The sequence below is a fragment of the Onychostruthus taczanowskii genome, unplaced genomic scaffold (assembly GCF_017590055.1).
Source record: "Onychostruthus taczanowskii isolate IOZ18803 unplaced genomic scaffold, ASM1759005v1 scaffold7, whole genome shotgun sequence".
Classification (NCBI taxonomy): Eukaryota; Metazoa; Chordata; class Aves; order Passeriformes; family Passeridae; genus Onychostruthus; species Onychostruthus taczanowskii.
Genome location: NW_024504786.1, coordinates 6,382,349 through 6,407,351, shown reverse-complemented (window position 1 = coordinate 6,407,351; position 25,003 = coordinate 6,382,349). Strand labels below are relative to the sequence as shown.

General features: G+C 38.2%; 1 protein-coding gene across 1 annotated transcript in view; it reads right to left on the bottom strand.

Annotated features, from left to right (window-relative positions):
• SPATA6 (spermatogenesis associated 6) overlaps window positions 1-25,003 on the bottom strand; it is a 42,261-nt gene that overhangs the window by 11,173 nt on the left and 6,085 nt on the right. Inside the window, exons 3-11 of the mRNA XM_041421815.1 lie at window positions 24,774-24,822; window positions 23,994-24,035; window positions 22,523-22,647; window positions 18,226-18,306; window positions 16,128-16,406; window positions 14,360-14,447; window positions 12,631-12,671; window positions 11,369-11,538; window positions 2,203-2,302 (exon numbers count right to left, since the gene is read on the bottom strand). Of these exons, the coding sequence (XP_041277749.1) occupies window positions 2,203-2,302; window positions 11,369-11,538; window positions 12,631-12,671; window positions 14,360-14,447; window positions 16,128-16,406; window positions 18,226-18,306; window positions 22,523-22,647; window positions 23,994-24,035; window positions 24,774-24,822 (975 nt within the window). The remainder of the gene's footprint in view (window positions 1-2,202; window positions 2,303-11,368; window positions 11,539-12,630; window positions 12,672-14,359; window positions 14,448-16,127; window positions 16,407-18,225; window positions 18,307-22,522; window positions 22,648-23,993; window positions 24,036-24,773; window positions 24,823-25,003) is intronic.

Here is a 25,003-nt window from a genome sequence, read left to right as displayed (position 1 = left end):
TCAAAGTTTGAAGAGGATCTAGACTGGAGCCAGAATCTGCTCACCACATTGCCAATACATTTGCTTTACTACTCCCTCACTTTCAATTTACCACAGCCATCTGCTGAGCAACACCACAGCCTTGATTTTGGGCCATGTGGGGAAGCACAACCTATCTTGGTGTATTTTAAAGCACTCACTGCAGGGATATTTTCTTTTTCTTTTTTCGTTAGGTCAGCTGCTGTTAGCACAGCTTTCATGAGCCAGCTCTACACAACTATCTGACACCACAAGACTTCTCTGTAGCATCCTTCCCTTCCTTTTGCTCAGTGGAAGAAAACAGTGAGAAACATGGTCCTTTGCCAGCACTGGTTTGATCAAAGACCCAATACCCTAATAGCGGCATTTTTTAGGGAGAATCACAAGATTTTGCAACAGAAGAGGACACAGTATCATCTCTGCTTGTTAATCCCTGTGAAGATTCAGCAAGTGTTTGATTCTGGAAGTGATAAGGTGAACAAAGAGAAAGCCAACAGAAAATATCACGATTCAAGAATTCCACCACAATATTTGCAGTCTTTTTGACTGTATGGAGAGACCATGTGACCAATCATCCAACTCTCCTTATCATAAAGTCATGGTCTGCTGTTCGAGCAAAGCAGTCAAGAACCACTGCAGATAGTTCAGGCTGTGCAAGTGTTCATTACATGTAGATGTTGGACTATCAGGAAATCCAGTTTGTTATCTCAAGTTCATTGAAACATCAGGGGAGCATTTGACATGATTTGTACCTATTCTGAGTGGCTGAAACACAGAAAAATGTCATGGGAATCTTCTATTTGAGAGGCAGCAGCTCACAAAATCATAACATTCACATAATAACTCAGGGAGGTGCAGCATGAACTAGATCAGTCTTAGTATGGATGAGATAAGGTTTTTCTGAGTTAAAAACAAAAACAATAACAACTATGCTAAAAATGAACATTGAACAGAAATGAGAATATAATCAGATTAAGTGAGAATGAGGTGAGACAATGAGCTGCCCAACATGTCTAAATCTGGGAACATGAATAAACAAACAAGCAAACAACTAAATAAGTAAGGACTTCAGAGTGGAAACAGTTGTTCTTCAATCCATCTTGCAGGACTGGATCAAGACAACAAAGATCACTTCTGCCATGGGTTTCCTGTAGCCAGTGCAATCCCCCATCCCAGCCAGCTGCACCTGCCCTTGCTGTGGGGAAGGTGAGGGGGGACATCAGGGCTCCCACACTTTTTATCCCACTTCCCACTGACACAGGGAACTGCAGCCGAGGGGAAAGGTGGACAGCTGGGGACAGCAGCAACTTAAAATTGCACCAACATTCAAAAGCAGATTTCTGTCAACATTCTATTTTCTAAGAGAGAAATTGAAGCAAAAAACTATGCCTTTCGCCACTTTGGGAGACTTATGTCTCTTCTACCCCATCAATAACATTTCTGAGTTAGATCGCCAGAGCTCCTCATCATCTTATATCACAATCATCATTATGATCATTGTATCATAATCATCTTTCATCCTTCCAACCATTTTATCCTACCTTTCTTTTGCCTCACCTCACACTCAAGATTCTAAATTCTCTGCAGATGAACAATCTTGTTCAGCTGGTACAATGCTCCGACACTTTTTGAGAAACTGTGTTTCTCAAAATCACAACAGGAAAAAATTTGTCTGTCTAAAACCACACCTCAAAATTTCATCAAAGGTAAAATATTCTGTTCCTGGGTGTAATCTCATTAGACAAAGAGCTCTGTTCATTGAAAGCCAAGTAATTAAGGGAAAAAAATCACACATCTGAAGAATAATATTAGCTCCAGGAACAGCTGGATACATGCAGCTGCTGATGTGCAGCTGCACAACATGTTAAGCCTTGATGTTCTACACATCTGTAACATTTTTTGCTTAAATTGGGAGTGGAGAATCAGGATATTAAAAAACCCACACCCCAATATAATTGCTCTCAGTAAGCCATGAGAGGGCTGCCTGTACTACTTCATAAAGGCAAAAGACAAGGAGGCTTCTGAAATCAGTGTGAAACAGTTGAGCTCACACACCAAATCCATATTTCTACAATCAAGGCTGTCCCAAAGGACAACATTACAATAAATCCAAGACTGTAGGCACAGTTCTCTTTTTCAGCCATTTTGGAGAAGAGAAAGGATTGAGTTTGCAGTCAAACTTACAAATATGAGGCGCTGTCTAGCACTGTGTGTCCTTAAAATATTTTTCACTCTTTTATGGATCTCATCTCCATTTGCTGGTGAAGGCCAACCAGTACTAAATCTGCAAGAGGAAGAGGAAAAACAACGTGAAGAAATATTTTCTTGTTCAAAAACTCTATGATTCAGATTTCTTTTCCCTTTTAATTATGAAGCACACATTACCTCCTTCTACTTGGAACACAATGTTTCAATTTGATTTTTTTTCTCCTCTGGGGTACAAGTAAAGAAACATTTCAAAGCAGTGCATAAACAGTATGCAGCCACAACACCAACAGAAGATGAAAAACATAGAAAATGTTGATGATTTTGTAACTTGAGTAGCACTTCTGTAATGCTTGTGTGGTCCCTACAGAATAAAAAAACCTATACTATTCCCAGTCATCAGGTTTCATTTGCCTCTCTTTAAAGGAAATATTGCACACATGAAGTTCTTTTCACTGGAATAAATCAAAAGGTAACCCCAATGCATGCAAATTGGAAAACGCATGGAGTCAAAAACTTGCAATTGCAGTCTTTATTTCACAAGAGGAACTGCATTTTAAGTTTGGGGTTTTTTTTTACTAAAATCTAGGTAGCTTGCTTGGTATGAGTAATTTAAAACAAACAGCTACTTTTGGATTTTACCTTGTTATGTTTTGGATTATTTTTTTTCCACTTTACTACAAAAAGTCCTTCGCATCCTTTTCAGAAGCTCATCCTTCTGAGCAAGTTCAGAAGCTGACAGAAATTTCATATCAATAATTATTCTGTCTCTTAAGGAAGGCAACAAAGATTTTAAGAATATGATCATTTACATGCCAACCATGTTATTACATTAAAAAATGTATTTTTTCAAAAAAAGAGACATCAACAGAAGGAAAGAATAATTGGAGGGAAGCTATGAAATGCTTACATACACAAGCTCATCACACTGGAAAGAAACAGAGCACCAAATGAAGATTGTGCATCTTCATTTCAACGTTGCCTGAGCTCTGACAGCTTGACTTGGCACCCAGAAAATCCCGGCTCCTGATGTGGCACCATGCTGATGTGAGCAGGGGCACTGGGCAAGCTGTGCGCTGGCAGAGCGGGCTCTGCAATCGGAGCTGCCGAGCAGCAGCACCGAGCCGCCATTCCCCGCCTGCAGCGGAGCACCAGGAACACTGACATGCTTTGGTGGCTTCCCAAATTTGATGCAGTGGAGAAACAGCATGACTCTGAACCCTGAGATTCCACAGTTTGCTCTGTACAGGGACTGGCAGTGCCAGCTCTTCTGCCCTCCTCTCTCCAAGTTATCACATTCCCTGCATTATCCAGTCTATCACTCTCAAATCCCCAGTCTGATCGTGCCTGGCTCAGTTCACCTTCACCAATCCTCCAGAAATTTCAACATAGCTGAAGAATTCCCCAGCTCCTTTCAAAAAGAACAAACCAAGTACACAGAGAAAGCTTCAGTGCAAAACAAGCAGCCTGGCAATGTAAAAATTAATGGAAGCAGGATCCCAAAAGTGGGAAGTGCCAGATTATCTTGAAGGTTGCATGCAGGGCATAGAGTTCTTTGCAATCTTTTGGAGCATTCCGTTTATTACCAGAGATAGAGACTGAAATGTAACTAGAAAGTGACCAGTTTTCTGCTTTTGAGTAATCTTCTTCTATTTTCTTTTATATAAGCAACTTTCTTGGATTCACTTATTGTTTGTATACCCAAAATATCTCTCTCTTGGTTCTAAACAGCACCAGTATTTTCAGCTTATTTATGAGTTTCTTTAAATCAATTCAGCTTCTATTTTTCTTCAGGAAAGGGTGCCAAGAAATTATACAATATTGGAAGTATACAACATATCATCTATATGGGGATGTATTTCCATGTTTCTAATGATTTTATCACTGATAATCCTTGGATTAACAAGCAGCAATTTTCACCAAGATGACTACAGAATTCATATTACTGTCCAGAGAATTTTACAATTAATTCCAAACCCAAGAGCATGTATGACAAATTCATGCTGAGCAATTCTTTTGCATACTAGAATCCAGCAATCTGTTGCACTAAAAGATTTCACATAACGTCTTCTAAGAGGAAGTAAAATGGTTTGAGAATTTTGTTAGGGGAGAAAAGTATTGCCTTTAAAAAACCAGAAGTTTGAATCCCTTAAGCAGAAAGCAATGTTCATTTCCCTAATGCAGTCAAACCCCATTTGATGTAGTGCATTACAATGCATGTGCTCTACCACCTGTGTTTTAAAAAAACCCCCACTTTCTTTTTTTAAAAGAACAGAGGTAAGGGAAAGGGTCTGCAGTGATACTATCATCTTATGGCTTCCCATTAGAATTTACAACATTTACTGATATTAAAGGACCTCTGAAATGCACGTTCAAAAATCTGCATCCTAGATGCAGTAAGAGTGAGTCATTTCCCACTTGACAAATAAAAGATAGAGCCATGAAGTCATGGCATTTTCCCTTATTTATACAGCAGCTGCTGCTCTTCCAACACTCAGGTTGCTTGCTCTGGGAAGCTGGAATAGACTGCCTTTGGGAAATAAATTTTGTGAAATTCGTATGTAAGATTTCAGGTCTTTGTTATTAATCATAAATTTACAAATATCCTTGGAGATAAATGTATTTACTTTTGGGAAAAAAAAAAAAAAGAAAACCCAGCTTGCTATTGTATTCAGTTAGAAAATACATGGCTATGTCTGCAAGAAGAAGATTTAAGTACTTAATTCGAGAACTATTAAATTCTCTCTCCAGGTGATTTTATGCATCAATCCACTAGTGTGCGCTGTGGTATAACAAATGTTGGTCCCTCTCACAGACCCCCCAATCTTCATTTACCAAAAAAAAAAAAGGAAAAAGAAAAAATCAAAACCTTAAGTGTGATTAAAAATGGTATCAGCTTCTTTTTAATTAGCTTTTCTAGTATTTTTATTGTCTAATTTTAGCAACAACTATCGGGTCTAATCCACGTTTAAAGAATAATGTTAATATTTGCCAACTGAAATGCAACTAAAATAAAATCATGCCTGAAATGCAAGCAAAAATAAAATCATGCCTGAAACACAACAACTATAATCTGAAGTGAAACCTTTTTATGACATTCTAACTCTCCTATTGGAAATACTTTTTAAAACAGGCTTTATTGCACAGCTTCTTGGACTATAAATAAAGAGATTCCATTTGCCCAAAATCACCAATAACAACTCTTTAAAATGACCAGCTACTTATTTATGTGATTAAGGTGTCACTATCATATTGCAGTGTTCAAAGGAAAGTCATTTCATTTCAATGACTGTTTGTCCTGATAAACGAAATAAACTCCTACAGCTGTATTCTTTGTCATACTTTCAATTTTCCCTGGGACTTGCAAACATTCTGCAGTTACATCTGTTTAAATTGTTTATTGATTCCAATAGATTGTATAAACACTTTGGAAATATAGCTCAGTGACCTAGAAAAAGCCAGATCAATCAGAGAACTTTTCAAGATTAATTTCAAAGATGTTGTGTTGAGTCTGATCAAGGAAACAGAACCATTTTCCCTTGTAATGTGACTAAAAGGCATTTATTTTCTTTTATGAGATAAGGATTTTTTTAAGGTCATACAGACAACATCTACCTTGATGAAAAAAATCCAAAAAAAAGAAGCCAAACAGACAGTGTAGATTTTGTGCTAAAGATTCTTTTCATGTATAATTTTATCCATTAGGATGAAATACTCCATTAGAAATGCAAACAGGATACATCCACCCATGTACTCTACTCAAACAGCAGCTTGCAAACTTGAGAGCTGTAATAAATAGGAATTTTTAAATGTCAGACAATCCAATCATCCACTTGCACACAGCAAAAACATTAATATCACATTTCAGCTGAGATATTAATACATTTCACATCAGCAGAATTAATGCCAGAACCTTGTGCAGAGTATTTGCAGTGGCTCTCGTGACCCCTTCCCCCACCACAGCACTCCCCTGCCTTGGGAACAATTCCGTGCATGTGGCCTCCACGAGAATTCATCAGCTTCAAAGACACAGTCCCCATGCTGAGCAAAGCCACATACAAGGACAAACCATCACAGGACAGAAATCAATGAAGACCTGCAGTACCCGATTCACAACTGCAGAGAACGCTACTGTAACTGGGGGGAAGAGGGAGTAAGAACCCTTAAAGCTGGGTATAACCTGAAAAAACCCTCAATCTGCAAGAACCTACACATGGAACAGGAGAGAGCCTCAGCAAAACCAAAAATATTTAACTCTGAAACAGAAAACCCGCCTCATGTATTGTGTACCTCTGCAGGTATTTATTCAGCATTCATAGTAGGGAAGGACATTGCTTTACTCTCATTTTTGAGACGTGAGGCGGTAACTCAGCAGGATGGACCTGGTGCATACTGCTTTGTAAGGAGGCACAATAGAAAAGCTGGGCTACACTTCAGGGTTTTCCTGGTCTATTTAGTCAAGGACAGAATTTTGGTTTGCTTTTTCTTAAAGTGAATGATGGCTATGATGCAACTCTGAAGTGTTTTAGAGGCTCTGTTTGTACATAGAAGCCTGAATTGTAATGAAGTTACACCAACACAAACCCCCTCCATTCTCACAATGCTGAAAGTGGAGGAGGGTGGCTGCTTTCACAGTGGCAGGATATTACTACAAAGCAAGAACAACCACACACAGACAGGGCCTTAAATCAAGAGCACAGATGCCTAAATATTTGGAAACAGAAGCTGACAGCTTAGCTGTGCACCAATTTGCTCTCCTTCTTCAGCAGGACATGGAAAAAAAAGGTAAAATTTCTCATGCTTTCTATGCAGCTTCTCTTACTTTCAAAAGCCCTGTTTATAGATGGGCCTTGAAGCACTTGAGACACGTTCAGTGCTGAGTTCTTAAATTACTAAATGCTATTTTCCCCCTCCTTTTCATATCCAGCCCTTAAAACTGTGGCAATATACATCATGTAAAAAGTGAAACTTAATGGCAGACAGCTTCCGAAATTTCAATGAAAGTCAATACTCCAGCTGAGCAGTTGCTCCCAAAAGGTTGAAGTCATTGTGGTACTAAATCATTAGTTTGTCACAAATTGGCTGCACCTCTTTGTGCTCTTTGCAAGATTTTCCATTACGTTCTATCTTCTCTGAATTTATTAATTTATACACAAAATGGCTCTGACAGCAATCAATTTCAGATTTACTTACTGCTGCAGCAAAATCAACCAATGAAAATGACAAATAGTACAGACGTTGGTCAAAAACATGAAACAAGGCTTAGGTATTGCACACATTCATGGAATGCAGTATGAAATAACTGATTTTCAAGTGCTGATTCCAGAGGTTAATATCTAAAGGATGCAAAAGAAGTAAGCTTTCCCAACAGGTGAGACTGGCAAACCCAAAACCTTCCTACCAAAGAAAATTCCAAAAATCAGAAATAATGACTTTTAAATGGCTAGAAACAGACAGGAAACCAAGGTACAGCCTCTCCTGAGAGCAAGCTTTTTCCTAAGAAGTCTGCAATATTTTTCAGTGTTCTACTTTTCAGCAGGAGTTCTCAAAACTTAAAACATACCCTCTTGCAGAAGCAAACCCTGTCTCAGGATGCATGCCAGTCTCTAAAATATCAGGTGAACCACCTGTTTCTGATTTTTGCTGTGCAATAAAAATAACCCCCAAGATACTGGGATGATCATTTTCAAGATCACTGAAGCCAAAAATTCTGATAACTGGTGTTTTCAAAGCTTCACATAGGATCTAGTATTTCATTAGTATCTATTAGTGTCTGTCATTATATCTATCATTACCAGTATCTAACTTCATGCTGTTATTTCCCTAGTACTAGGAAAATGGGAATATAAAAAGATGGTAGTAAAACAATACAGGAATATTACAGAAGGGCATCTTATCCAGACACTTAACCTCTGTCTCACTTCAAAGAGAACTTAGGTTTTTTGTTAAATTTTATAGCAGGTAAGATCACATTTCAGCAGCATAACCAGGAGAACATGAAAAAAGCTATCGAACTGCACTTCAATCTGGAAACAAAAGTAGAAGCATGCTATTTCCAGAGCAGGAAAAAGACTCCTTTGATCCCAAATGCACAAGAAGTAGCTTTGCCTCTCACATAACAGAAATAGTCAAATACTCCCATGATTGTTGTAGTCTCTTGAGGAAAGGATTTTTCTTGTGCCAGCACACAGCTCTGTTCAAAGGACTTTTTGACCTTATGGAATCCATCTCACTATTTCTCCTTTTCTTTCTGACAGGTACTTTGCTGCAGGTTTCTGTGCTGCAAGGAAGGCTTAGCTTGTAAGTCCCCAAGAAAAATCCATCTCCTAGGAGGGTGTGAGGATGTCTGTGCACCATGAAAGCAAGGGCTGGATTCCAGTTTTGCTTTCCCGAAGCAGCACTGAGTATGAAAGCTCTTTCCCAAAGCACCCAGGATGTCCAGGATGCTCCTCTCTGCACAACCCACCAAACAACTGCCTTGGCACACTGTAAGGCACACACTGTGAGCAGGAACTCGAGGATCTGTGAGTGCCACTGGTCTGCACAGGGGCTGCAATCAAACCTCACAGAATCAGGGAATAGTGGGGGCTGGAAGGGACTTCTGGAGGGCTGTATGGCCACATCACTGCTGAATGTCAGCTTTCAACATCAGCAAATGCTTTCCTTAGATGATGTACATAATGAAAAATTGTAAAAAGAAAGTATGAAAAATCAATATTCAAAACTTGGCTGTCTTGTTCAATAGTAAATCTATTTACAGTTCTGCTTCTGACTGAAATCTCAGAGGAAAGGGGGAGAGGATTGATTTGTGGTGTCTCTAGCAGGCTCAAAGAAAAGGACTGGAAACTGCCAGGGAGGATACAAAAGGGCTCAGAGGACCTTGCACAAGACCCCAATTTCTGTCTCACTGAAAAGTATTGCAGTGGTTTAACAACCACACAGCAGGGCTCTGGGACATTCTCCCAAGAAGGCAGCCAGTCACTTCACACTACCTTTTAAAAAGAAAGGGAAAAGAGGGAACTAAAGGTCAAGGTGGGGAGTCAAGTTTCATATTGACTGTGGATTGACTAGCATTAAAAACAGTAGCCTGGATATGCTAAGCAATTTGTCTTTGTAATTCAAAATAAAATTGAGGAAATAAACACCAAATACTGTGAGATAAGACTCCATATTCTTGCAATTACACTAACACTGATTTACTTTCAGTGCACTGATTTCCTCTGTATTTCTATGATCTGAACAGCAGCGTTTGCATGCATTTCCAAACATTGACCTCTAAACCATGTTTGTCATTCCAAGTATAACTCTCAGTACACAATCAGCTAAAACCATTGTTATCTCAGAAGCATGAAATAGAGATCAATTTTTTTTTAAACTATGCCCTTTATTTCTCATTTTGATTTTTTTCTGATGACAGAAGTAAATGGTTACATATTTTACATAAAGAGATGTTACAGCTCTGAAGAGCTGAGAACATTTGCTTTAATAAGAAGAAAAAACATAATTTCACAAGATCAGAAATCTCTTCTGGAGAAAGGCTCATAAAGAGAAAAAGCAAGAACATTCAGACAAGTTCAAGATTAGCTGGCAGACGACTAAATTACTATGCATGTAACAGCAGCTCACAACATACAAGACTTTCCTGCTATCAACAGAAGGCACCCCATCAGCTCTAAATAAAATGTGTATATAATTTAGCCTCAACCCCCCAAAAAGAGTCCAGCTGAAGAAAGGATAAAAAAGTTACCATGACAATATCTCTTCTCAGATATGGGTAACTAATGCACAAACATTGTCAGAGGAGAGTAGGGAGGCAGACAAGATGACAAAGAAGCCTCCTTCAAACCCCAGATACATCCTAATCTCTGCATAACACTTACCAAGATACACTATTACACAGAACAACTAACAAACAAGTTTTCAAGCAGAGGAAGATGTTAAAACACCAACTTGATCTTTGTGAGTATTAAAAATTCAGTCCCCACCTGCCATCTGTCACTTTTCTTTTTAAAGAAAAAACTGAGACAGTTTTTCTATTTTGGAAGCAAGCATTAGGCTGTGTGTAGGCTGTAAAATGCAACCTGCAAGCACCGACTACTTGGTACCGACAGTAACACAGTGTGAACTGGTCACCAAAGCACATCTTCAGCATTCAGGATGGGTCATCAGTTTAATCCTTATTTTCTCACAATTATTTTATCTATTTGCTTACTCAGGCCTAGCTTTGCATACAGTTTTTCTGTTCCCAGAAAGCCAACCAGTAACTTGCTACTTGAATGTACAAGAGAAGCACCAAGGACACGTTCTACTCAGCAGGAAGTAGGGAATACTCTCCTTGAAGGATTGGAGGGCTTAAGCATGAAACCATCTGTTGCATTTTTGACATTTCTTCCATCCCACCTTCATAAGACACTGAAGCTGGGAAGCTGGCCCAAAATATTAACCCAGGGACTGAAATCCACTAAATCAAAGGGTATTTGAAACTGTCCCCAACCCAGTCCCACTGGGGTCAGTAGAGATAGCTAAGAAAAATAATTGAAATACAGCAATTAATATACACACAATAGCTGCAGAGGTCCACACGTGCACTCAAAAAATCAAAACCAAAATCTTAAGATGTCAACAAAGTGAAAAGACTGGAAAATAACACACTGAGTAGATTAAAGCTAGCCCAAGCACGAGTCACACATCTGAGTACAGCACAGAAACAAGTACGTGCTCAAAACCCCTGTGAAAAGTCAGATGGAAAAAAGGTTTCCAAGTTCCTACTGTAAAGTTTACTTGCCATTTTTACATATTTGTATTTATATTCCTGAGATTTCAATCGCCTCTGTAACAGTGATGATTCCTTTAAGTGATGACTTGTTCATTCTCTGTTCTAGATGGACACTGGCACCCTGAAACCCAGGGTGTCACTGTTTCCGAGATTTTCACTGCCACGTTACTAGGATTGTAATCATCAAGCAGAGGTGATGGCAAACACAGCAAAAGGAATAGTCAAATAACAACACAGCTGTTGCAGGAAGATTTTTCAGTCTCTTCAGCCCTCACACCTCCAAACATGCAAACTACAGTCATGCAGGCATTGCTATCATCAGCTCATGTTCCCAATTCCAGAATGCCATGAACAAAACCAGGGCATTACCTTTCCCTCAGAGAAGATCGACTCAGCACAGAGCTCGGAGACTCCTGGACTGCTGGAGTTGCTGAACGCTCCAAAGCAGCAGAATGGGACTCTCTGTTCCGTGGATCTGGGCTCACATCCTCCTTGCAAACAGCAGAACTGTCCAAGCCTTTTCCACTGGTAGATTTTGCCTGAAAAACACCCCGCCAAACTATAATTTATTACAAATATCAAGATGTACAATTTTCATGTTTTTATTTCTCAACCCGAAAGGTTAAAGATTGTATATTCATTCAGGAGTATCTGTCTGCTGGGGAAAGAACAAGGACACTCATTTCATACAAAAATCCATGGTCTGAAGTAAATCAACAAGTCTCAGAGGAATCTGTTGGTAACTAGCAGACAATCTTATGTGAAACTCTACTGCAACAGCCCTTTTATCAAGTTTTCTGAGAGAACAACTTGAAGGCTTCCCAGGAATCTCACAGATTCAGAATAATGCCTGAGAGTCTAAACAACCCATGCAAGAATCCAGAGGCAGCACAATACATTAGATTCACACGATACACAGAACTACAGCCCTTGGTAACAGAAGTTTAGAGTCTGACAAAAGTGTGTTTAACATATATATCAAGGTTTATCCTCATAATTGCCTTTCTTTCCTCCTCCCTCTTATAATCAGTTTTCCCAGCCATTAGGAAATCTAGGAGGGCACACATAAATGGCTAAACCCACAATTTTTACAGTACTTCAGGAACATAGGCAAAAAACAACTAAATGAGAACATAATGAATAAAACTTCCCAAACCCAAAACTACCCTGACATTAATCTTTAGATTCCTTTAGTAGAGAAAGAAGCCAAAATCTGAAAAAGAAAGGATGTGAAATAACACAACAGTGGCTTCCCAGTAGTACTAGTGCCACCTTCACACACATTTCCAGAAGGAATAATGCTCTCAGGATAACTGGTAAGGCAAATGCAAACGGACTTTAAAGACTCCTCTGTGGCCTTGCTGCAAGCCTTAATGCCAAGGAAAAGCAAATTCTGTATGTGCAGGCATCTTTATCTTTAAAGAGTGCTAAGTTTCCTTCTACTGTTTGGAAATAATCTGTCAGCAGGCCATAACCAGGCTAGATAAGATTTAAAATGTCCTTTTTCTTGCTTCTGATATTACAGTAGATAAAGTTTCAAAAATACCTATGCAAGACAACCCAAGAATGACTGGGAAGCTCAGAGCTTCCCAAAAAACAGTGTATAAGCAAAACCACTTGTAAGTACTCACTTCAGTTTTCTTGGGTCTGTAGCTGTTGAGAGGAGAAGGATCTGGAGAAGGAAAAAAGGAGGAAATCAAAAATACATTTGCATATCCTAAATTCGATGAAATATTTTATAAAGCACCCTATCTGTCCTCACAAACAAAACTAAAGCATTTTTTTGTGTCCTCAGTATATTGCACGAAATCACCTTCTTTAGCTGAAAACCACGACTTCCCATTAAATGGAATACAATGTTTGCAGTAATGAATCAGTGTAGGCATCATCTTCTGCAGAGACAGATGTGGCACATTTTGTTTCAGTATTTGTTGCTTAAATCAGTATCAAAACAAGCTCTACCTTTCCCAAAAATTCCCACGTACACTGCTCTGCCTTACAAACCATCTCTGAACAAGTTTCCCTGTGAGCATCTCTCCCTTCTATCACCTCTGCATTCCTTCCTTCACTACTGACTCACAGACACAAATACAAATCCTGGAGAAACACAGAGAGAAACTCTCAGGCCTATCCTGGGTCAGGATTTTTCACCAGTGTCAATATGCACCTCATCCCTGAGAGGCTGACATTAAATCTACCTTCTTGATCTGTTCTACCAGTTTGTACTGAACAACCCTCACACTGTGACCCAGGAAAAGCAAAAATGGACCAAACGGTACTGTCTGCATTAAGATTACTAATCCTAAGGATCTGTTCTTTTCAGAAGTTACAGTTAAGCCTCAAGACACAGACAGGTGACCACAAAATCTTCTGGATTAATAGTGAGGTAGATTTTGGTCTCCTAAATACTGGCCAGAAACCACCAGCTCATTTTGTAAGTGTGCAGTGGTATCAGATGATCTGGTCTGTTCCATTACCCAGCCAACACAGACTGTTCCCAAAGGGGATGTGAAACCTTTAAAATCCAGCACCCAGTGCAATGACAAAGAACAAACGTAAAATAACACGTTCATAATGATTTGCTGTGTAACAAATTATAATTAGTGAGGAAATGAAATAAAAATGAGGCAGAGCACACATAAACAAATACTGATGAGACTCATTAAAATCCTCATATTGTAAGACACCTGCAATAAAATCAAGTTTTAGGGTGCTTTCTTAAATTTCTGGTCCCACACTTTTTATTAAACTCTCACTTACTGATACCAAAGGATGCTGAAACAGATACTGGAGCACATCCTGGATGCTCATTAATAATGGTAAGTCACTGATCCACTACTCACAAATACTGCTGAAACAAAAATTACTCATTTTTGAAGGAACAGAGCCCCTGAACTTCAAAATCATCAATACCCCAAGCCTGACTAACACACTTACAAGCCAGTGCAGATTTTCTCCATCATCCAACTCAATAAAAAAAGCGAGTGAAACAGAGCACTCGTCTACTTACAAGCCAGTGCAGATTTTCTCCATCATCCAACTCAACAAAAAAGCGAGTGAAACAGAGCACTTGTCAGAGCTTTGGAATTCTCTCCTATTTTCAAATCATGCAGAACTATGTTCCAAGCTTCATGAGGTAAAGAACTCTTCAAGGGCACCCTTTGAAGCAGTAATTTATTCAGCATTCTTCCTTTTCCTAGGAAGAACTAACAGCTTTTTCTCCATCACAGACCGGAGATTTTATTTATTATTTTCATAATAAATAAAAAAAACCCCAAAATAATAATAAAAAGCCCCAAATAAAACTGCTTCCTGCAGAAATCAAAAGCAGTTATGAGATATATAGCAGAAAATACTGACCATGGGGTGCCTTGGGCCAGGCTTCTGCTGTGCTTTCTCGCTGGGAACACCAGGAATGAAGTTTAGCACCACGACTTGGTTGTCCAACCTGAAGCAAAAGTACTATTAAAATACTCAGTATCAGATGTATCAATCTCTGGTTTTTCTGGTTTTGTTAGTAAGACCACAACTGGTATTTTCTGCAATATTTTAATTTATTTAAATATTATTTTAAACTATTTTCATAGCACTTGGCTTGTGTGCATTATTAGCATTACTGTGCATAAACAGAAATGGTGCTAGAAAGGTCTAGAAAACTCTGAATATCCTATTGTTCAAAGAAAGGGAAAATACAGATAGTTTCTCCTTCATCTGTAATATCTGCAGTCTTTTTAAACAATTCCTGGTATCTCATATTTATTCTAAACAGCTCAGATCTCACCAAGAGAGATCTGAATCTCTTCCTAATTAAAAAGTTACATTTAATATAATCCAATTTTGATCTTCATAACACAAAATCTCCAGGCCAAAAGAGTTCTCAGCAGTAAAGATGCCCTAAAAGGAGAATTCTCAATCTAGATAGGCCATGACAGTCAGGACATGCTGAATTAAGAGACAAGCCTTCTCCTTTTTTTTTTTACAAACATAACCAAGCATTGAAAATCAATAATCAGTGTAAATAATACTATAATTAATCTGTGAACTTCACCTATAGATCCAAAACCAGAAGAATTAAATAAAAGGACTTAAAAGTATTTGAGAGAAACAGTAGATTGATGAATTATTAATTACTTATCCAGGCCATTTTGAATTTCTAAAAGGTAGCTATATGTAGAATAAGACTTGGGAAAGAATTCTAAACTTTTACAATAGATTTTTAATTAATTAGTACAGATACTAGGTAAAAAGATAAGGTGACACTTGGGAAAGAATTCTGAACTTTTACAATAGATTTTTAATTAATTGGTACTGATTAATTAGGTAAAAAGATAAGGTAGAAACAAACTATTTAACCACTTGATTATCTAACTGGTTGTGGTAAGTGCCCGGAACTGTAGAGAAATCATAATGCCACAGCACAGAGTATAAAAATCCCATTTCTGCCTCCACAAATTCAAAGTGATTTTCTAAAAACAGAGAATTGTTGCAATAAGAAGAACAATTAAGAGGGGAAAAAAAGAAAGATTATATGATTCTCCAAGTGGCTGGGAAATGTAGCCCCTTCATTTTAAAAGAGCTACACACAGTTTCTTTAAGTAAGTACCTAATTTCAGGACAATTTTTCATGTATAGCAAAATGTCCTTATGTTATGAACTCTAAGTCAAAGTGTTTGAGATGTAGCTCTGAGCAAAGGAAGTGTTCCAAAGATCACAGGATGCCAACATAAAAAAAAGTTGAAAGAGAGGAAGTGTAAGTGTTCATAATGTGACTAGACACTCTTTCTTTAAAGTCTTATTCAGGAATTGTTAATACTAATATCAATTACTTCCAAGCTGAATTTATACACCTATTATCCTGTCTAGTGTGCTGGAAGAAAAGAAATGGGGCCTCAGAGAATTTAACCAAGATATTCATGAAAGAATTTGATCTTTGTCTGTTACTAAAGCGGATAAAAGAAATTTTATTTTAGTTAATTTTACATTTAAATCACTCTGTGACAGTCTGTTAAGGAGAGGAAAAAATTATTCATCTAAACTAAGAGCTGAATGAATTTTTGGAGCGCTGTTTAGTGGAAGAACAACATTTGAACTGAGCTTCAGCTGGAAGCAGCTGGGAGCGAATACAAACCCGTCTGATGACAAAGGGAGGTTTGTCAGTGTCCCTCCTGAACTCGTGAGGGCCCAGGTTGAGGTGGGCCAGCCTCTGCCTGGCCTCCTCCGAGAGCTCGCACATGCGGCGCTTGGTGTACGGCGACGGCGAGCGCGACTTGGAGGCGATGGTGGGCTGCTCGTAGCTCCTCACGGCCCAGCTCTGCCCGCCCCTCTCTGCTGAAGGAGGGCTTTTCTTGGACACCTTTGAGGGCATCTTTCCATTTAGGGTTGGATGATACGCGCAGTTCTGATCAGTCTGAAGCGAAGAAGAGAAATGATCTGATTTGACAGCGTGTAGGATAAAGATTGCTGAACATAACGGAAAAAAGGAAGGAATAATTTTACTAGAAAGAGATGCCATGGCAGCTGAAGTTCCCATCACAAAACTGTAATCAAACAGCAATTTAAAAAACAACATGTTTACCATTTTCTCTGAAACCAAAAGGAAGTTAAACACCTAGTACTGCGTATTAGATGTTAAGTGTCTGATACTTAGTCAATTAGCTTTCTCACAGAGTTAGTGGAGATTCTAAAATTTAAATTGAATTTTGTCACAAGCTCCTTTAATACAAAGTTCACCTGAATAAGCCATACACAGATTTGAAGCATATATTAATCTGTTTAAGCTTTTATTTTAAAATTCTTACCCTTTAAAGTACAAGACATAAATTAAAAGAGGAACCTTTTTAATAGTTCAAATTATTTGCAGAGTTGCCTAAAGCTCCAGAAGAAGTGCAACTACATTCTTTAAAATTTGTATTTTCTTGGATTATGGTGAATTTATTATCTCCCTTAAGTGTAAAGAACTAATAAAAGAAGAAAAAAATTGATAATAAAAGGAGAAAAATAATACTCTTTCTGTTAGAAATTCTTTTTCAAGCTGGAGTTAGTTGATGTTAGCCCTAAATCTGAATGTTACATGGACTGCTTTGGTTCAGATGAACCCAGAAATAAAATGTTCAGCTTGCCTTCAAGCCTTTCCCTCTACAGCCAGCCAGTGAGGCTGAGGCTGCGTGTTTGTTGTGTACTGACAGAATCTGAACTCACTGGTGCAGCTGACAGTGAGACACAGAAAGGACCTGGCCCACACAAAGCCAGACCTAATTCTCTAAGACTAAGCTCAGCTTCACCAGAAGCAGGTGGTGCTGTTCCTGCCTTGCACCAGTTGTGAAACTCACCTTCAGTGCAACACAAGCAAATCTGAGCTGCCATTCATAGATGCTTTTAGGAAGTTTAAATTTTAAATCAAATTGCCCTTATTCAAGTCACCTTCACTGAAGCCACTTTTCTGACAGTGACAATTTTCACTGATTTTTAATTCTTTTTCTGTTTCTAAATTTCCTAAATTTGGAAGAAACTTCTCACTGAAGTCATCAGCAATGCCACCAACAGGTCAAAGTCACCTAAGTGTCTCTGCACACAAGCCTTCCTGACAACCATTCCCTTTCAATGACGCTGCACCATTTTTCAATATCACAGCAAAAAAAGGAGGTTGTAAGAGTAACTACATGACAGCTTGTGCCAGAAATACAAACCAAAATTCCAATCTGTGAGACCAGAGAAGAGTGTACTTCACCTTTAACTTTACTTGATGCAAAAGCAGCATTTCCAGATTAATATAGGTGATACCCTTTTCAACAAAAATCTGCATTCCCATTACTGTCAATGATACAGTTATGGAAAACAATTAAATTAATTGGTTTGGTTTAATAATGTACCTTCTCTAACTTCACCTAGTTTTTACTGTCCTTAATTTTAAGTGTCAGTAACAAATGGTGAGAAGGCATCTTCCCATGCACAAATGCACCAGGGACTGACACTTCAGCTGATCATAGAACACAGCAGCTGATAATTGTTTCAGATTCAAGGAACTCTCAGCATCTACTGTCATGCACCAAACCCACTCTTTACTCATACTTGATTAAAAATTTAATCAAGTTGTCAAGCACCCATGATACCTGCTTTAACCAAAACAAAAGAATGAGGAAAGTTTGAAGTGAGCAGCACATGCAAAAATTGGAAGCAAGGCTATCAATATTAAATCTAGAAATTGCAAACAATTAAATTGTGCTAACCTGTATGTGACTTCTTCCTAAGACTAACAGACTGTCTGAAATAAGGCAGGTTGTAGAAAATCTCAATTTTGGTGCAATTCCCTAGAAGAGAGACAATAATTGCACATCAAGCTTCAACTCAAGATAAAGGGTATCAAAGAGGTAAATGTCACCTAATGTAACAAACCATTCCTAATTTTCAGCCATTTCCTTTGTTAATTTCAGCCTTTAATAAAGATAATTAGAAAAGACAGAACAGCAATGGTAAATGTCAAGATGCTAACATTTGCATTTCTGACAATTCAATTACAGATGATTACACTGCTTTTGTACAACAATTAAGGTCTGACTTTTATTTGAATACATTTTTTTGTCAAAAGCACTTTTGAAGATTTTTCATGCCATGCTATATGGCATCAATAAAAAATTCAGTCATGCTCTAGAAGTTTCATTAATGCTAACTTTGTAAAACTTGTTTGTGAACAGTCTCAGTTGTGCCATCTCATTTGTAAAAACATTTTGTTTAATCAGTCAATCACATTGCAAATAACTATTCCTTTTTAACAGTATGACTAAGAAAACCCTTCATTCTGTAATCTTTGGAGTAGTCTGATTTCTGTGGATCCTTCCCTTGTTCTATAACCATGTTCCATCCCCTCACAATCCCCTCCTGCCCACAGGGCAGCCCTGATTTGTCCCACTTGGAATCAATGGGGTCCCACTGGGCCTCCTGGTGAAGCACAGCACACACAGTAATGGCCAGCAGGTCCCTCCATTTCTACTTGACTAGCAGCTTCTGTTGCACTCACCTTTTACTGCAGCCATGGCTAGGAACACAACACCTCAGAAAACTATTGCCCTTCTATTCACTGAGCATCGGTCAATGCATTCAGAATTTACTGGGTGTAAAGGACAGGGATTACAACACACAAGCATTATTTCCCAAACAGCAGCATTAAAAAAGGCATAAAAGAACTAAATGCCACATATGCTATAAACAAGTGGCAATCATCTATGTGCATCCTACACAGCACTGCAGAATTCAAGAGAGAACCAAGTGCCCCCAGAAATTTTTACTCCCTCTTCTTTCAACTTGGACAGAATTTGCTGCCTGAGGCATCTCAGTGCACAGACATTTGTGCACATGAACACACAAAATCACTGAGACATTAAAAGTAGCTGGGTCTGTTTGTGACTCTGTCCCACATGCATAAGAATTAGCAGAAACTTCATGAGTGAAGTCTATTGATTAACCAAACTATTCTCTACCACCTGCCTAAACACTGATTTCCCATTAGGGAATATGATCTGGCCCCAGGATAGATTATGGAAATCAAATGACAAAAATGCCAAGAAAGCTCAGTTACAGCAATTAAGAGAGTCCAGGATTCAATCAAGTCAAGTTATGGCACATAAAAGAGGTTTTAAGCCTGATCATCTTTAATCAACTCATTTTTATTACTAATGAATTGTCAAGTGCTATCAACAATTTAAAAAAGGACACATCAGAATTAGTAAGTCTACTACAAAATGCAACAATAGAGCACCTACTGCTCTTACAGAGACTGGAAATGATTACAAAATTGTTAAGTGTTCATCCCTAAAAAAATGACACAAACTATGGTTTCTTCAGAGAAATAGTCTGTGGAGAGGGAATATGGGAGGGCATTTGAATGCACAGGCATGGGTATGTTAAAAGCAACTCACATGCCAAAGCCATCAGAGGATCTGCTCTATTTTCTTCAGTTCCCAAATCAGGGATTTCTGTAGGATATTCAACACAGAATTATGTAAATACCATCATATAGCCCCAAACACGTCTGTAAATGAAAATCCAGCTGGAAAGTTTTTGGGATGTCTTCTTCTGCTTCTGGCTTAGTGGTGTCTGCAGCCCTGAGCATTTCTGCACCAATCATTAAACAGAAGGGACATAATACCACAATTTGATCACAGAAAAAGTATAAAAGTGGTTCAGATTTAGAAGAATACAAGTCTAATATGTGCTTTCGGCTGTAAGGAACACAAGTACAACTCCAGCTTAAAAAGGTATATAGGAATATAACAGAAGGCCTTACACTGGCCTGTTAATGGAAGATAGCATAGCTAAAAAGAAACTGTTTTAAGTAATGTGGCAAATACTGCATGAAGGTGGGGAATGGAGATAAGAACATCCGTAAGAAATCACTACCACAGTCCAGGCATAAACATATTCTGAAAGGTAAAGGTTGCAGAGAAATACAGAAGAGCCAGCAAGAGCCTCAGCTGGGCAACACTGGACCAGGAGAGATAACTCGAGGCCTGTCTTGTATGCACAATGAGTTTGTAAACCTTGTAAGACATTTAGCCAGGGACATTATCAGCCAAGTGCCAGATTTCTGGAGGAGTTTTGATCCTCTCAACTTGGGATTCCTTCCAACTGGCAGATTAGCAGTGTTAATCAGACACTGCTTGTCACTGCCTATCTGAACTCCACAACCATAACCTTACTGTTGCTACCTTTATTTTTTTAATAAAAGACAAATTTATTGGGAATCAAAGTGTCACTGAAGCACAGCTGCCATTCAAAAATACTCAACATCTCAGCTGGCTATAAATAACTTTTTATGTGGGAAGAACATGGCTTCAGTGGCATAAGAATAATGTGAGGGTTCTCATGACCTTGTTTAACACTTCCTTTTGCTTAGCATTCACATCCAGCGCTTCGTGCTGACAGACTTAGCAAGAGACACTTGCCAGTACAGCTCAGGGAACACTGGGAGAGGAAGGCACTTGAGACTGCATTTCTACTGGAGGTAAAAATCCTTTCACAGTTATTCCATTTGGCAAGCGAGGAGAGGAACAAGAAGTTCCTTTTGGGAGCCTTCCTCCAATGCCATCAAACCCAGCTGCTGCATTATTCCTGAAAAGGGGGTCACTATGCCAAAATCCTCTCCTAAACTGTACTTTCAAGCTATGGAAATGGAATGGAGCAACAAAGGCTTCTGCAGTCGCTGTTGCAGGGCTGAGATGGATTTGTTATGCTGCTCCCAAGGACATGAAGTATGCCTGTGTCTTACAGCAGTCAACTTTTTACAGCTACTACAGTGTCATCATTCATCACCTACACATCCAAATTACTCTGACCACATCTTCTCACAGCTCACAAATTATGGCACCTCCTGTTTATTAGAAAATACATAATTTTTGTTTCAAATAACTCAGTTTGACAAAACCCATCAAACTTGTCTAGCAGCTCTGCTTGTATGATGACTCCCTATATTCTGTTCACAAAAAATCTAAAAACATTCAGCTAATATCACTTCATTTGTTCCTACCTCCATATTCTTTCTCAACACCAGAAAGAAACCTATTCTGTGAGCAGCATGAAAGAAAAACAGTCCCACCCCATCTCTTGAGCCACAGCACCATGCATGGGATGAGCCATATCAAAGAGACACTACAGCCAAAAAATAATGGTTGTTTTTGCAGGGACAGTTTAAGCTACTGCAGAATCAGACATTTTGTAGCACAAAATCACAACCTTAATTCATTCAAATGTAACACAGCATTAGACACTAAATTAGCACTTCTAATTGCAAGTGTCTGGGCAGTTTCCAGGTTGCCCTTTCTGGGGAAAGACTACACCAGCTAAAAGATAACAATGAACTTTAATCAGCATTTTCCTCCTCCCATGTGCTTTTAGTCCAACCACAACGGACAGGGTAATTGAGTTCTTATCCAAATGTCCTGCCAATCCACCAGTAAAACTCCACAAAAACCTCAAAACACATCATCACCACCCTCCTTACAGTGCCTTCCTGGGTTATTCTGCTGACAATTAAGATTCAACAGTCAAACTTCATGAAAGGGCAATGTAAAATGAATTAATTTTCATTTAACATGTACTTGAGCCCTTATCTCCAGAAAATTAGCATTAATTCATTGCACTCATTCTACCAATTAGCTATTGTTCCAAAATGCTATGGAGAGGGACCAAGGAGGAGGGTTACATGGCTTCTGTTGAGAACCATGAAGTCAATATGACATCTCCTGCATCCCTTCAGCCACCAGCTGCATCACAGATTAAACTGAATGGAGACATGTCATGGTGCCACACTGCAAACCAAGTGGAAACTAACTTTTCCACATTAAATAATTTTCTTGAAGCATTTTGAAAAAAGATTATACTTTCCCCGAAGTTCAACTGTGGATTTGTACATTCAACACCTTAAAATGGCAAAATCTGTCAGAAGTAATCGCTTTTCATTTGAAGCAGTTCAAGGGGTTTCTTCAGTGAAGCAGACTGTGTCACAAATACAATCCACAGACATTCACTCACTGTGAAAGACGGGGACCTCTTCATTAAAACCTCACGCTGCAAACCACGGTGCCCATGGGTAAGCTTAGGGTCAGGGAACAGGAAATCTCTTGTATTTTCTTCATATGTAGCTACAACTTTTCCAACTAAAAAGAAAATACATACTTTAATTGGAAAATAGACAAAGCCATACAGCACAGACACCACACACAGAGCCATGTTGAAACCAGGATAAATTTTGCTCTTTACAAATTAACAGCATGGCTCTAAAACTCCTACAGCACTAGGAAATAACCTCATCAAGTTAAATCAGCAGCAAAAATGTGCAGAATCTACTATGAAACTATGTTTCAATGTTACTGGAAAAAAAATTAAAGAAGATTGTGTTAACTCTTCTATAACAGGCACATGAAAGGTTTTTCTCAGGTAACTTTTCAGTACTTTTCTTCTTTCTATCCCTTCCATGTCACAGAAAAAAAACAAGTAATGGCACCCAACCCCTTATGACAAGCTACCATTCCATACTACAGAACAGTAATAGCAGAAGTAAAAAGAAACACAAGCACCAGCAAAGTAATTTTTTAAAGTTTTTATCAATACCTTGGCTTGCTACTTCTAAAAAAAAAATGCTTTTCTTTAGAGGTAAACCCTTGAATGTATACTGTGAAGAAATGCAACTTGTGCTATTGCAGCCATCTTGCTAGCTGATGTTGGGCTGTATCACACCCATGTCCGAGCCCTGAAAATAAATTTTTATGCCAGATCCTTTACATTCCCACAAAGAAGAAAAAATCCCCATTCAATACATTTCTTCAAGTAAACAGTCTGATAAGTCACCTGAGAGAAGCAGTAGTTTCCTTGAAAGTACTAAGGAGAAGTGACAGAGAGTGCTTTTAATACCACAGTTTCCAAATGAGTCCTCTTTAAAACTTGACTTTATTTCCAATAAAATGCAGATTTACATTATTCATGGGAACACTTGAATTTCATTAAAATAGATTTTTATAATCACACAAACCAATAACAGAAGTATGACAAATCGCTATTTATTATCTTCACACATCCCAAGAGACCTGTAATACTTATAGTGAGGATAAGAGTTTTCCCAGTGGTCACCATTAAAATGGAAAGAAAAAAAGTGTCACTCTGAGAACAAGATTATGCACTCTGAAATTTCACAGACAGCCTCTCTAGATATGAATTGTGGTGCAGTTAATAATTATGCACTGGATGATTTCAGTTTATTTTCCATTTTTAAAATACTATCACTTTCCTAAGCTTGAGTATGATACATTTAAATATTCAGTTATTATTCTCTTTCAAGAATGAGATCCTCTTGATCTATTAACATTTTCTATTCAGAGGACTATTTGTTGAAGGGCTTTCTGTGTTGTTTGTGTGTTGAAAAAAAGTGATTGTGCTGTAATGGGCAATGTTCTCCTGGAAATTCACCTATTAAACTGCATAATTTATGAAAAGACAGATACAATACCTGGAGGAGCGAGCTGTATTAGTTCAAGTACTGCTGTGTCAACTAGAAGGGAAAGAAGTTTTTTCAAGAGTTAAAAAAAACCCTAAAATGAAAATTCCCATAGTCAAAGCCCAAGAAAAAGGAACCACTGATTTAAGCTTCACAGCACTGTACATTGCTGCACTATTTCCACCACACCAATAATAAGATAAAATTAAGTATAGCTTGCATAAATATCATAGATGAACACAATGGCATTAGCAGGGTACAAATGACAACACTAAATCTGACTTAAAACTTGTAAGTTCTATCTGCTGCCAAGTTTTTCCTCTTTTAAAGAAGATTATGCAAGCTTTGCCCCCTTTACAGATAACTCCCATGCAAGGGTGCATATTCCTGCATTTTGAGTTCAGGGCAGTTTTCTCACCACAATTCATTATACACATGTAGCAAGACATAATCTTCTTAAAAATGAAAAGAATAACTTTAAAAAAACTGGAGGTTTATCCTTCTATAATTTGAAAATTAATCAAATAAATGACCATATAAAGGAACCCACTACCAGATAACCAGTTGGACTTTCAATCACTTAGGACTTTTTACCCTTTTCCTGTTCCAAAGCATGTAACATACCTTTCTAGAGGCATTTTGTTAGATAATATTGGTTACCCACTAGTTTTTCAGAGAACAGGCTCCTGACAGAAAAACTATCACACACTTTAAACCTCCAAAACATCTTTAGAGCTCATATATGTATGGCATTAATGGATATAACATTGTATACAAAAACCTAGAACTTACACTCCAGCAACTTCACAAGGTCTCCAGGATCAACTATATTAGCAAATTCCTGAAAAAGAAATAATAATAATAATAATAATAATAATAGTAATAATAATAATAATAATAACACAATCAAAGTATTCAGATGGACCTCTTGGGAAAGTGTAGGGAAAAAACCCAAAAATCAATGCTCTTCCTTGCCAAGATGGTTGTCAAGTGTTATCCCCACTGGAATAAGAATGCATACT